The 13164-nt window shown below is 45.5% G+C and overlaps 1 protein-coding gene across 1 annotated transcript; it reads right to left on the bottom strand.

The window, feature by feature from the left end:
- Positions 1 to 214: 214 nt before the first annotated feature.
- On the bottom strand, positions 215 to 3660 carry LOC125551590 (uncharacterized). The gene is made up of 6 exons (XM_087521583.1): positions 3508 to 3660; positions 2592 to 3370; positions 2285 to 2497; positions 1888 to 1980; positions 1700 to 1801; positions 215 to 886 (listed from the first exon to the last, which is right to left on the bottom strand). Exons 2-6 carry the CDS (start codon positions 2847 to 2849, stop codon positions 503 to 505), a joined length of 1050 nt encoding a protein of 349 aa, XP_087377709.1. The 5' UTR covers positions 2850 to 3370; positions 3508 to 3660; the 3' UTR covers positions 215 to 502.
- Positions 3661 to 13164: the final 9504 nt, after the last annotated feature.

Here is a 13164-nt window from a genome sequence, read left to right as displayed (position 1 = left end):
TAATGTTAGTTCTTGGGCTCAGGCAATGTGTAGTCCATTTATTCAATCTATCATTAATTGGGCCAGCCCTTCTCTCTAACCAACAAAAATATATGAATCTTTTTCTATCAAAAAAATCTATATTGGGCCTTGAGACGAGCCAGCCCACTCATACAATTTAGTATTTTCGGTCCAGCCAATAACCAATAGTAGCTCAAAAAAAATCATTGCTTAGTTTGGCAGTCAACCAATACAATTCTCCAAGATTTCATTAACTTAGGCCCAACAGTATCATTACACCACAAGTTCATAAGATGCACCAACCGAAATAACATAGCCAGTAGCTTAGTATCAGTACACCATGTTCATAAGATTAAGATGCACCAACCAAAGCACAACATCATCAAACCACAGCCAATCTGGTCCATATTGCGGTTCACATGTCCAGTCAAAGAAACTCATCAACCCCAGGTCGAAACAACTCAACATCAAAAGTCCCAAAGCCAACATCAACCACGCCGTACTAAACTATTTTACCTTCGAACAGATCCATGAGACGCGCAAATCTACCATCGGTGGCCTCAACTCTTTGCAGTAACAACTGGTACTCTGCGGTGCGTGCAGCTTCGGTCTCCTCTGATTTCTTCTTGACCTCAACAAGCTCCTCTCGCATCAACTCAGCGACTCGCCTCTCCTTCTCAAGCTTGTACTCTAGTTCTTGTACATGAGCATCCAAAGCAGCTGCAGATCTGTTGAACTTCTTCTTGGAGCTCGACTCAAGGCCAACATTTTGAAGGAATGTGCTGGAGGGACATTCTTTAGTGAGAATGTCAGCAACAACAGCAGCAACATTCTTTGGTTCTCCACCTTCTGGTACCCCTTGTTCCATAGCTTTTTCCATGTCAGCCTGACATTTAAAGAAAGATGCACACATGTCATTGCAGTTGGTTCTGAATAACTAGGAAACTTTATAAGCAAACTACTCAAGAATGTTGACTAAATAATAATCCAGTCTCCATGCTACTAATTAGCTAGTTATTTGAAAACTTTGAAGCAGGCAAGCAGAATTAATCATCCTTGGGAATCACTTTTTTTTGCAAGTTACTATCAGCTACATGAAAGAAGCATGGCACCAGGTTTATTAAACAGGTAAGCATACACAACAAACCATTGTTGAAATTTAAATTAGGCAACTATGTGCATATCTGTTTAGCTTAAATGGGAACATGGAGCAGAGAAGATTGTAGTACGTTTCAGGAGCGCATATGTTGTTTCTTTAGTACAGTATACAGTATCAGAGAAATCCACTTCCACAAGTCCTAAACATTTCATTCAGATCGTATATGAAATGACAGAGTTTCTCCACTCCGAAAGATGGGAAGATAGATGCTTCAGGGAATCACTAGACAAATAATCAAAGAACATACAACGCTCTCTCTTAATTAACAGTGTCCAACGACAAGCAATACCTGCTGGACTACAACAAGAACTAAAATTGCCTGAATATTGTCGCATTTCCAGTACCAAAATGAATATGCAATGCAATGAAACAGAGGACTGGTACAAACAAACTATAACAAAACATGAATCATATACGGTACTACTTTGAAAAAACCATCTCTATCAAATCCGTGAAGCAGAAGTCATATAATGTAATCAAGTGTAACAAGGATGAGGTAAACAAGCCTCATCAACACGAAAAAGAATACTAGAAACTTACTATCGCCTTCTTAACTGGCTCAGAGAAACCAGTCTTGTTGCCATTGTGGCACTCCTTGAATAGATCAAACGCAGTCAACTCTTCACCCTTACGAGCCTCTTTCTGAAATTGTTCACGACACAATGGAACAATAAGAAACAATTGAAAGAATCACTGTAGTAGCAAATGATAACATGAGAGATCCTTACCAAAGCATGCACATGGGAAATGTAGGGGCAAGAACCAGTTTTCCGATGGAACTTAACTTTGGAACGGTTCTCCTTGTTCGACTGACAGGTTTCCTACCATGGAAAAAGAAACATGAGAATTAATGGAGCAACCATAAAGGCTCCTACAGATTGCAATCCAAGTTGCAATTCAAAAGTGTATGCAGCCAGAATAGCATGAAAACAATGTTATCATCATCTCTCCAAGCAGCACAACGATGGCAAGATAAAATAAGCACAATAGACACAATGGTAAACAAGCACATCATCATTATTATACCAGCTAAATAGCTATCGTATGAACATGGCAAGATAAAACAAGCACAATGGTAAACATAGACACAATGAACTCCTTCACATAGAACTATAGTATGAATACCTTGTGCCTTGGGGTAGACCACATCTTGACCAGCCTTTGCCACTCCGCATCTGTCACATTCTTATCAGGAGATTTGACACTCACTAGATTGGCCGGTACATTGTCAAAATGCTTCTTCTTGAGATGGTGGCGCCTATTCTTCAACGCGGTCTTGAGGATGTCAGTGCATGCATACTTCACGGCATCGGAACGGGTGTCCATATCAAAATTGATCTGAGTAGATAACATATAATGCAAGGACACAATTTAGAATGATATAACAAGTGAACAAAAATAATCACATTTGACTGAGAAAGAATAAACTTACAGCAACTTTGCCAATGAAATTGTCAATATGATGCCCATTGGCCTTGTACTCCTTGAAGTGGGGAAGGAGTGGTAGATGCTGCCTCGCAGCGACCCCACCCTGGGATGCAAGCTTTGCAGCCTGTGCTGGTTTGTCCGGGCGTTTCTTCCCCTCGGCCACTTGGATGATAATCTTAGAGCCTAACTCTTTAGTGAGTCTTTCGAGCCCTTTCCCATTCCTGCACTTATCCACAATAGGTGTAGCTGAAAAAGAAGACATTCATACAGTTAAGATAAATCAAGTTTGCATTTCATGATTTCATAACTGATCATGTGTTATTATTACTTGCCTTCAATGTCCATTTGCCGCTGTTGGTCAAGCTGTTGGTCAGAGAACTCAGGAACTTCAATTGGCTGATTTGTGCACAGAGTCGATGGGACATGGCTTGTTTCACCCATCTGCATCAGGCTTACTTCACCCCCATGCATCAGGCTTCTTTCATCTTCGTGCATCGAGCTTCTTACATCCACGTGCACATGGAGGCTTCCTTCATCCACATTTGCTGGGCTTCCTACATCCATTTGCACAAGACTTTCTTCATGGTTGGTTAGAGACAGCTTTGTTTTCTGCCTAGTGACTCGAGTAGATTCATGTTCATCCGAGTTCAAACTAGGTAGCACCCTCTTTGAGCCTCCTGAGGCTGGAGCAACCACCCTTGTTTTTCCTGGAGCCATCTCAGAAGGTTTATCAAAACTCTTCTTAGTCTTTTTATTGATCGACTTCCTTGCCTTCTTAGAAACCTTCAAAACATTATAATAAAAAAGAGAACTATTAGATCTCATGCAAAAAAATGTCTTTCAAAAATTAGTAAAAGCACTCAAGCACATATAGCATACAAATAGCCCCCATCCCTCAAAAACAAAGGTAGAATTAGCACCTTATCTTCCTTCTCCACTACAATATCATCAACTTCATCCTCCTCAATGACCTCATCGTCAGGACTGTACTCAGAGCTTGAGCCTTGTTGTGTTATGGCAGAAGCTGAGTCCCCACCGGTGATGGCACTACCTTGCTGCATTTGATTTGAGTTCCTAACTGAAAGTGCGTTATATCGACTAGAGGGGGGGTGAATAGGCGATTTTTATGAAAGTCTTCAAAATGTGAAGGTTATGAAGACAAACAGTAGAGATATGCCTATCACTATGCAGCGGAAGTTAGATTACACTAGGCAAGCCATGGTCAAATATACAATAGAGTGAAAGCACAATGACAAGTAGCTGCAGTGTAATAAGGATCAGGTAGGAAGAAGTTATGAAGCCGATAAAATCATACAGTTACGTTGTGAAGACAAAAGATAGAGCAAGCATGCAATGGCATCACAAGGAGTAACAGTAAGTAAAGGGAAGTGAAGATGAAACCAGTGACTCGTTGAAGACAATGATTTGTTGGACTAGTTCCAGTTGCTGTGACAACTGTACGTCTGGTTAGGGCGGCTAGGTATTTAAACCAAAGGACACACAGCCCCAGACACCTAGTCCTGAACACGCAGCTCGGGACACCCAGTCCTCACCGTATTCCCTTGAGCTAAGGTCACACAGACCTCGCCCAATCACTCTGGTAAGTCTTCAAGGTAGACTCCCAAACCTTCACAGATTTCGTTCACCGGCAATCCACAATGTCTCTTGGATGCTCAGAACGCGACGCCTAATGTCTCGAGGATGCACAGTCCTCAAGTGTAATAAGTCTTCAGATCACTCAGACAAGAAAACTTAAGTGATGCCCAATTCTCTCTGGCTCTGGGTGGTTAGGGCTTTTCTCCTCGCTAGGAAATTTTCTCTCAAAGTCTTCGAGGTGGGTTGCTCTCAAACGACAAAAGCCGTGCACTGAAATCTGAGCAGCCAACCGTTTATGGTTGTAGGGGGTGGACTATTTATAGCCACTGGGCAACCCGACCTGATTTGTCCGAAATGACCCTGGGTCACTAAGGAACTGACACGTGTTCCAACGGTCAGATTTCGAACTCACACGGCAACTTTACTTGGGCTACAAGAAAAGCTGACTTGTCCGACTCTGGACAAGATTTTGCTCTCATAGTCTTCGCTCGAAGACATAGGATTTGAATTAGGCATCACTTCAATCATTCTGACTGGTTCTCTTGGACCCCACTTAATAGTACGGTGGTTCCTATGACTTAACACAAATGAAATAAAAACTGTGAAAGATTAAGTCTTCGAGTTCCATAGGCTTCACGTGGTGTCTTCTCATGTCATAGTCTTCAATGTGAATATCTTCATATACCACCATTGACTTCAATGTCTTCGTACATTTTTAGGGGTCATCTCTGGTAGAAAAACCGAATCAATGAGGGACTTCTACCTGTGTTATCCTGCAATTCTCACAAACACATTAGTCCCTCAACTAGGTTTGTCGTCAATACTCCAAAACCAACTAGGGGTGGCACTAGATGCACTTACAATCTCCCCCTTTTTGGTGATTGATGACAAACTAGTTGAAGTTTTCAACGGGGAATATAATTTGTGAAATTGTAAAGGAATTGTCTTCATAAGCTGCAAGGGCTCCCCCTGAAGATGTGCATATAGGTAATTTGCTTCTGGAACGCAAATGCACATGGCAGGTTGTACTTGTGGAGATCCACTTCAACTTATGATGACAATCCACTATGCATGTAAAAGTATATGAAGAGAATGACATGCATAATGGAAAATGGACGTCTGCGGAATGATCTAAGTGCGGAATTTATCGTCGCACATGCGGAATTTATCTTCGCAAAACATAGTGGCAAACAAGTAGCAGACGACCATCGAGTTTAAGTGTTACAACTCAAAGAAGCAAATGTAGCAAAACGGGAGTTGTAAGCACGAAGCAAAATATAGCAAAATAAAGGCACCCGCCCATGTTGACCCGCTTGAAGACTATCGACATCATATGCTTCTCCCCCTTTTGTCAGTGATGACCAAAAAGGTTTGAAGACATAGAGTTTCCTACGCGTTCCCATGCGCAGTAGGGTCGTTGGAGTTGTTTGGCGGTGCTGAAGAGCTTGGTGCCGAGTCGACGCGCGCTGAAGGAGGTGGTGGTGAGGTAGCGTCATCTTCTTCCTCGATGATTCTTGCTGTCACGGTGGCAGCAGATGAAGAGAACTCTGAGTCTTCAAGTGAAGGAGTTCCGCGTAGCACAGCCCTTCTGGGAGGTGTGGAGTCAAACTTGAATCGCTCTCTGAAGCCATCCTCATGAAGATCAGCTTCAGAACACAGCATTGTGAGGCCTTTCCAGGTGCGGCGACAGGTTTCATGTGCAACGAATGCATTCTTGGTGGCAAGATTTCTGATTCGGTTTACATCCACCAAGAGGCTTTTCATCTGTCCCTTCAACCAGTCGTGATGCCTATCCTTCTTTTGATGAAGGGCCACAAGAAGCTCTCAGTCATTGAGAGCATGAGCCCGCTTCTTGGGTCTTTGAGCAGGTGTGCTGTCAGTGGTTTCAGTTGATGCAGGGCGTGGTGCACGTGTAGTGCCAGCCAACGGATACACCCTGGAGATGGCTTCAACACCGTCAATGTTCTGAGTGAAGCTTTGGTGTTCTGCATTCTGAAGACTCAAAGGTTGCTTGGCAGGCTCCGGATATATGGCTTCATCAGAGGTATCCACATCTGGCAAGAAGATCCGATGGTTGCGGGCTGAGGGCTGATATGAGATTGCAGAGTGCAGTTTGATCAGCCTCATTACCCAAGGAGCATAGAACTTCAAACCAAATAAATCTGAGCCTGATGCCGCAAGTTGGCGTATGAAGAAATCCTGTGCGTTGAAGCATTTGCCATGAAGGATACAGAATATCAGAGTCTTCATTGCACCCTCAATCTTGGCATGTGGAGAGTGTCCCTTAATGGGCCAGAGAGTCCGCCGGATGATGTGATATATGGTTCTGGGCAGGTACTCAAGGTCTACGACAAAGAACTCTGTTGGATAAGGAGCATCGTGGGGCAATGGCTTCATCATTGAGAGCATATGACTCATATTCGGTTCAGGCCTTTGGAATATGCTCTCAAGAGCGTCAGTGTGTAGTTGACAGCCGTCCTCGAAGAATTCGCCAGGAGTGGGCAGGCCGGTGAGCTCAATGATATCAAATGCATTGGCTTCATGATGAACATTGCCGGTCATCCACTCCAGGACCCAACTCTTCGGATCTCTGTTGTATCCTTTGATGTGGAGGGTGGCATAGAATTGCAACAGATGCTCTTCATTCCAGTGCTCTTCATCAGTTACAAACTGCAGCAGACCCACTTGCTTGAAGCAATCCAAAGCTTCCTCTAAATAGGGCAGACCAGCAATGGCTTCAACATATCAAGGCGCTTGTGCGGGAAGATGCGTCCTTGGTTGTAGAGGATGCATGAATAGTAGCTGCGCTAAGGATAGCTCCAGAACCTATCTGATGCAATCCTTTCCCTTGAATAGGGGTTCTTGGAGCTGTTGAAGAACGTATTATCTGCCTTGAAGCTAGTGATGTTAAAGGAACTAGGTGCTGATGCGGGACCTGGGAACCTTGGCAGTATTGGGATCGGCGTCTGTACTTGAGGCCTGTGCTCAATATGGTAATCAAATTGAGGACCTGCAGCAGACTCAGGAACAGACGTGTCAGGATCAGTAGCTTCGCTGTCTGCTGAAGCTTTTGGTGGGGAGGGCTCCACATTGGCTTCAGTGTTGGTTGTGGCAGCCTCAACATTTTCAGCCTCCACTTGACTAGCTGGAGGGTCAGACTCAGGCACGTTCTCCTGAAGAACTGCTTCCTGTTGGAGCGGGGGAGTGGGATCTTGTGGTGCTTCTTCATTTTCTTCGGCTGATGCAGCCAGAATGTCGTCAGGCCTTGGAACTTTGCGAAGCCTGCGAAATGCAGACGACGCTTGTGGAGTTGGAGTGGGCTGGACCTCTGATTCTTCTTCCACTTGTGGGCGATCCGCCCAGGACGCATCTTGTGCAATTGGCGTCAGAGGACGACCAATGCTGATGAGTTCGCTTGTTTCAAGCTGAGGAAGGGCTGCATCATCTTGTACATTGTCTTGATGACCAATGTCTTCAGTAGCGATGGGGTCGGCTGCTGGAATATCTTCAGTTTCAGGAGCCTCTGTGGGAGCAGGCTCATGAACTGTCAGCTGGCGTTCTGCGTCAGGATAGACGACAGAGAGGGGTTCAACCATCAGGGGCTCTGTGGAAGCAGCCCTAGCTTTCTTGATCTTTCGCTTCTTCTGAGTGGGGGCAGAAGGAGAGGCTTCAGAGTGTTCTCGCTTCCTGGCTTCAGCCTCAGCAATCCTAGTCTTCTTGAGCTCTAAAGCGGTAGACCAGCTCTTTGGCTTCGAGCCAGTCGTTGCGGTTGGGAAGACAATCGGAACTGCCTCTTTCCTTGGTGCCTCTGGTTCAGCCATAGCAGGCTTCTTCTTCTTCTTCTTCGCAGCCATCCTGGGATCAATGCCAGGACGCCCAAGTGACTTGCGCTTCTCAGCCTCGTTATAGGCTTGCACACAGCGGTCAGCCAGAGTCTTCATTCGCTCCCGCGAACCCTGAGCTTCTGCACGCTTCTTCAGAAAGTTTTCCTTTAACTCGTGCAACATGATCTTGAAGTCCTTGACTTCTTGCACGCTGAGCCTGGCCATATGCTTCTTGAACTGAGCCTTTTCAAAATTAATTTTCTGCTTTAGTTGAACAATGCTCTGGGCATTTGCAAGTTCTGAAGCAATAGCGCCTTGGAAAGCGACGCTGAGGCCAATGGGCAGCTGCAGATCATCGAAGCTGATGTTTGGTGTAGCAAACCACTCGTCGATGAAGTTGTGGATGATGGCGACATCAAAGAGAGGCAGATTGTTGAATATTTCAGCTTCTTCCTTGCTCTTGATGAGCTGCTCAAGAGCGTCATCTCCAAGATCTTCATCACTTGACAGATCAATTGTTTCTCTGCGCAGAATGGCAGCAGCTGTGAGCTCTTTGCCGGTGTGTGGCTAAGGCATCTTGGCCTTCTGGGGCTTGGAGACTCATGATAAGTCTTCAGACTGCACACTGGCTTCAGGAGGTGCAGTTGCCAATGGCTTCGCCCTTGAGATTTTGGGTGAAAGGGCCGGCTTTGAAGCTTTTGGCTTCTTCATCTGCTTTGGCTTCGGTACAGCAGGCGCTTCATCAGACTCAGAGTCAGCAGGAGGGTCATTGACTGCAGTCCCTTGGACTAAGATGCGGGTGATGAGGCCCTCAAGGTTGGCATATGGTCCGATGAGATTCTGTTCTGCCTCGCGTGTGCCATCTGCCCTTGGTGCGGAGGGACCAGGGTTGAAGTCTAAGCCCAATTTCTTCTTGTTTTGCTTCGCTGAGTTCTGGGAAAAGTGGAAGTTGCGCTTGAACAGATTGTCGTCACGACACCAGAGTAGTGACGACGGATGTGCTTCAGCTGGTTGTGGTCCACGAACCATGCATGGGTAGAAGCCTTGAGCAATGGCTTCATCTCTGGACCTAGGTACGAGATTTTTGTATAGTACGTCTCCCCATGGTCTCTTGATGGCGTTTTTCTCAGCGTACTCCTGGGTGACGAAGCGGTATTGGAACCATTGCTCTGCCCAATAGCGTCGAATCCATTGGATTCGGGTCTTGCGCTAACTATAATTCTCTTCAGGATCTATTTTGTACATTTCTGCCAGTTCATCAGGCAGATCTTTGGACGTTCCGCCACGTCGCTGTCAGCCCCCCTTTCTTGCTGCTGTTTCTGAAGCCATAAACATTAACTTGGAAGGCTTCAAGACGTTCAAAGGCTTTAAGGGCTTTCTTTTGCTTGACCAACAGGAACTGGCTTCAGGAGAGTTTATGTGATGCTGTAAGAACTCTGCAAATGAATGCAAACTATGAGAACCAAAGGATTCTCCCACGGACATGTACCTGTGACAGCATTAAGGTGCGAGGGAAGGGGAAGAGGTCATATGCATTCTCAGAAGATTTTGAAGATTAATCAGTTTAGAAGACATTGACCTCATCGTGCGAAGACATTCACTCATAGATAAGAAGTTGGTTCCAGATTTGTACGAACCCATAGATCATTACAAGTGAGGAATCTAATTACTTCATGAAGCACAAGTGAATATTCTAGGCATGTTATGAGATGCAGATTGAGAGAGATCTAACTTGTGTGAATAGAAACTTCTTATGGTAGAAAGTGACAGAACCATAGGATCAAAAGAGGCTGTAAAAAGAGGTTTTATTACCACACTTGGAACTGCTAGACGGAGTGGGAGATGAGGCCGAGCAGTTCGATCCTCCGTGCCCTAACTTGGCGACGGAAGACACCTACGGCGACGGTGGAGAGGACGATGTCCGCGATCAGCATGAAGACGGCGTCGGAGAGGTTGCGGCAGTGAAGCGCTTCGTCGCCGGCGTCGTCGAGAGCTAGCGGTGGCGCTAGGGTTCGTGCGAGGGAGGAAGAAGGAGATAATGACCGTGGTGAGTGTGTATTTATAGTCACAGGGGCGGCACTGCACTATTACACAGGTGCCCCTGGCGATTCACATCTGAACAGCACGTGGCCATCATGCGGAATCTCGGGGGCAGTTCCACATCCCACGCACGCCTGGATTGTCGGGTGGTCGTTCCTACTTCTCCGGATTTCTTGTGGATAAATGAGCATTGAAAACGGTTTTAAAGTTTGTCTCTGTGTCTTCTGCTGACAAGGACGCAGAGAAGACATTCGACAGTTTCAATAGAATGCATATGACTTGGAGAGATAGAATTTGAGATAGAAAGCATAGAGATTTTAGGGTCCGATCACATTCACTTAGTTCAAAAGACTCAAAACAAGAAGACATAGCTATAAGTGAATGCTGTAGAGGACAGAACACTAGTATATATATATCTATATAATCCACATAGTGAAGATAATCATGAAGACATGTTGAGATTGAAGCCAAACCAAATGTGAAGACATTGCAAGGTAACGCCATGAGTGAAACACATCAAAATAGAACGTTTGGTGGTGGCGTTACCCACCGTATAGGAAGTATTAGACCCAGACACGGCGCACAATTATCGTGGCGCTCCGAAGTCAATTTCCACATTAATATATTCACACTTAGAATGTATGTCTTCATTGATTGAAGATATACGTTTCGTGTGTTGCACATCTAAGTCATCAATATGCATAAGTGTTAGGATGTGTGCCTGATCACAGGACATTTGAGGATTCCAAGATATTTAGCTCACACCGTAACTTGCAAAATCTCTTCTCATCCAAGGGCTTGGTGAAGATATCTGCCAATTGCTCTTCAGTGTTGACGTGTATGATATCAATATCTTCCTTCACAACATGATCTCTGAGAAAGTCATGACGAATTTCAACGTGCTTTGTCTTCGAGTGCTGAACTGGGTTGTTGGCAATCTTGATGGCGCTTTCGTTGTCGCAGTAAAGTGGCACTTGCTTCAGATGAATTCCATAGTCCTTGAGAGTTTGCTTCATCCACAGAAGCTAAGCGCAGCAAGATCCAGCAGCAATGTATTCAGATTCAGCAGTGGAGAGGGATACACAGTTCTGCTTCTTTGAAGACCAACATACAAGTGATCGTCCCAGAAAGTGACATGTGCCTGATGTAGACTTCCGATCAACCTTGTCACCAGCATAATCAGCATCCGAGAATCCAACCAGATCAAACTCTAAGCCCTTTGGATACCACAATCCTAGAGTTGGGGTGTGAGCCAAATATCAAAGAATTCGCTTCACTGCTAAGTGATGCGACTCCTTTGGTGCCGCTTGAAATCGGGCACACATGCAAACACTAAGCATAATATCTGGCCTAGATGCACATAAATAAAGCAAAGAACCAATCATGGAGCGGTATACCTTTTGATCAAACTCTTTACCATTGTCGTCAGGACCCAGATGATGTTTGGCTGGCATTGGTGTTGTGAAGCCTTTGCAGTCTTGCATACCAAACTTCTTCAGGCACTCTTTGAGATATTTCTCTTGAGATATGAAGATGCCGTTGCGTTGTTGCCGTATCTGAAGACCGAGGAAAAACTTCAGCTCCCCCATCACAGACATCTGATATTGCTCTTGCATCATATATCCAAACTCCTCACTGTACTTCTGATTGGTGCAGCCGAAGATAATGTCATCCACATATATTTGGCATACAAACAGTTCACCATCATATGTCTTCGTGAAGAGAGTGGGATCTAGGGAACCAGGTATGAAGCCTTTGCTCTTCAGGAAGTATTTGAGTGTGTCATACCAGGCCCGAGGGGCTTGTTTGAGGCCATACAGTGCCTTATTGAGCTTGTATACCATGTCAGGGTGTTTTGGATCTTCAAACCCTGGTGGTTGTGCGACATACACTTCTTCTTCAATCTTGCCATTGTGAAAGGCACTCTTCACATCCATTTGATACAGAAGTATGTTGTGATGATTTGCATAGGCCAGCAGTATACGTATGTCTTCAAGTCTAGCCACAGGAGCAAAGGTTTCATGGAAGTCGATGCCTTCCACTTGAGTATATCCTTGAGCAACGAGACGAGCTTTGTTTCTGACGATTTGACCATGCTCATCTTGCTTGTTGCGGTATATCCATTTGGTGCCTATTATGTTATGCTTCCGTGGATCAGGATGCTTAACCAATTCCCATACATTGTTCAGCTCAAACTGATGAAGCTCTTCTTGCATTGCTTGAATCCATTCAGGTTCCATAAAGGCTTCTTCAACTTTCTTGGGTTCTCAAATTGAGACAAATGCAAAGTGCTCGCAGAAATTTGCCAGTTGAGTTGCCCTTGAACGAGTGAGTGGACCAGGTGCATTGATTCTGTCAATTATTCTGTCAATCTGCACTTCATTGGCAACACGAGGATGTATAGGGCGAAGACTTTGCTCTTGCTGATCTGTGTTGTCGTTGGGAGGAATGTCTGTTGGGGAACGTAGTAATTTCAAAAAATTTCCTACGCACACGCAAGATCATGTGATGCATAGCAACGAGAGGGGAGAGTGTTGTCTACGTACCCAACGCAGACCGAATGCGGAAGCGCTGACACGACGTAGATGAAGTAGTCGTACGTCTTTACGATCCAACCGATCAAGCACTGAAACTACGGCACCTCCGAGTTCGAGCACACGTTCAGCTCGATGACGATCCCCGGACTCCGATCCAGCAAAGTGTCGGGGAAGAGTTCCTTCAGCACGACGGCGTGGTGATGATCTTGATGAACTACAGCAGCAGGGCTTCGCCTAAACTCCGCTACCGTATTATCGAGGAATATGGTGGCAGGGGGCACCGCACACGGCTAAGGAATAGATCACGTGGATCAAATTGTGTATCTAGAGGTGCCCCCTGCCTCCGTATATAAAGGAGCCAAGGGGGAGAGGTGCGCCGGCCAGGAGGAGGGCGCAGGAGGAGTCCTACTCCTACCGGGAGTAGGACTCCCCCCCCCAATCCTATTCCAACTAGGATTCCCATGGGGGAAAGAGGGAGAGGGGTGGCCGGCCACCTCTCCTAGTCCTAATAGGACTAGGGGAGGAGGGGAGGCGCGCAGCCCTTTCACATTTCCACTAAGGCCCAATAAGGCCCATATGG

This window comes from Triticum urartu, chromosome 5A (genome assembly GCF_056163025.1).
Source record: "Triticum urartu cultivar PI428250 chromosome 5A, HENAU_Tu73, whole genome shotgun sequence".
NCBI classification, from domain to species: domain Eukaryota; kingdom Viridiplantae; phylum Streptophyta; class Magnoliopsida; order Poales; family Poaceae; genus Triticum; species Triticum urartu.
Note: the sequence above shows the minus strand (reverse complement) of the source record. Positions and strands in the feature narration are given on the sequence as shown.

Excerpts from the sequence above, each read along its gene's own strand:
- LOC125551590 (XM_087521583.1), bottom strand. The coding sequence starts at position 2,849 with ATGTCTTCTTTTTCAGCTACACCTATTGTGGATAAGTGCAGGAATGGG. Across the intron at positions 2,498-2,591 it reads ATTTCATTGGCAAAGTTGCT|ATCAATTTTGATATGGACAC; the intron begins GTAAGTTTATTC and ends TTATCTACTCAG. Across the intron at positions 1,981-2,284 it reads GGTCTACCCCAAGGCACAAG|GAAACCTGTCAGTCGAACAA; the intron begins GTATTCATACTA and ends TTTCCATGGTAG.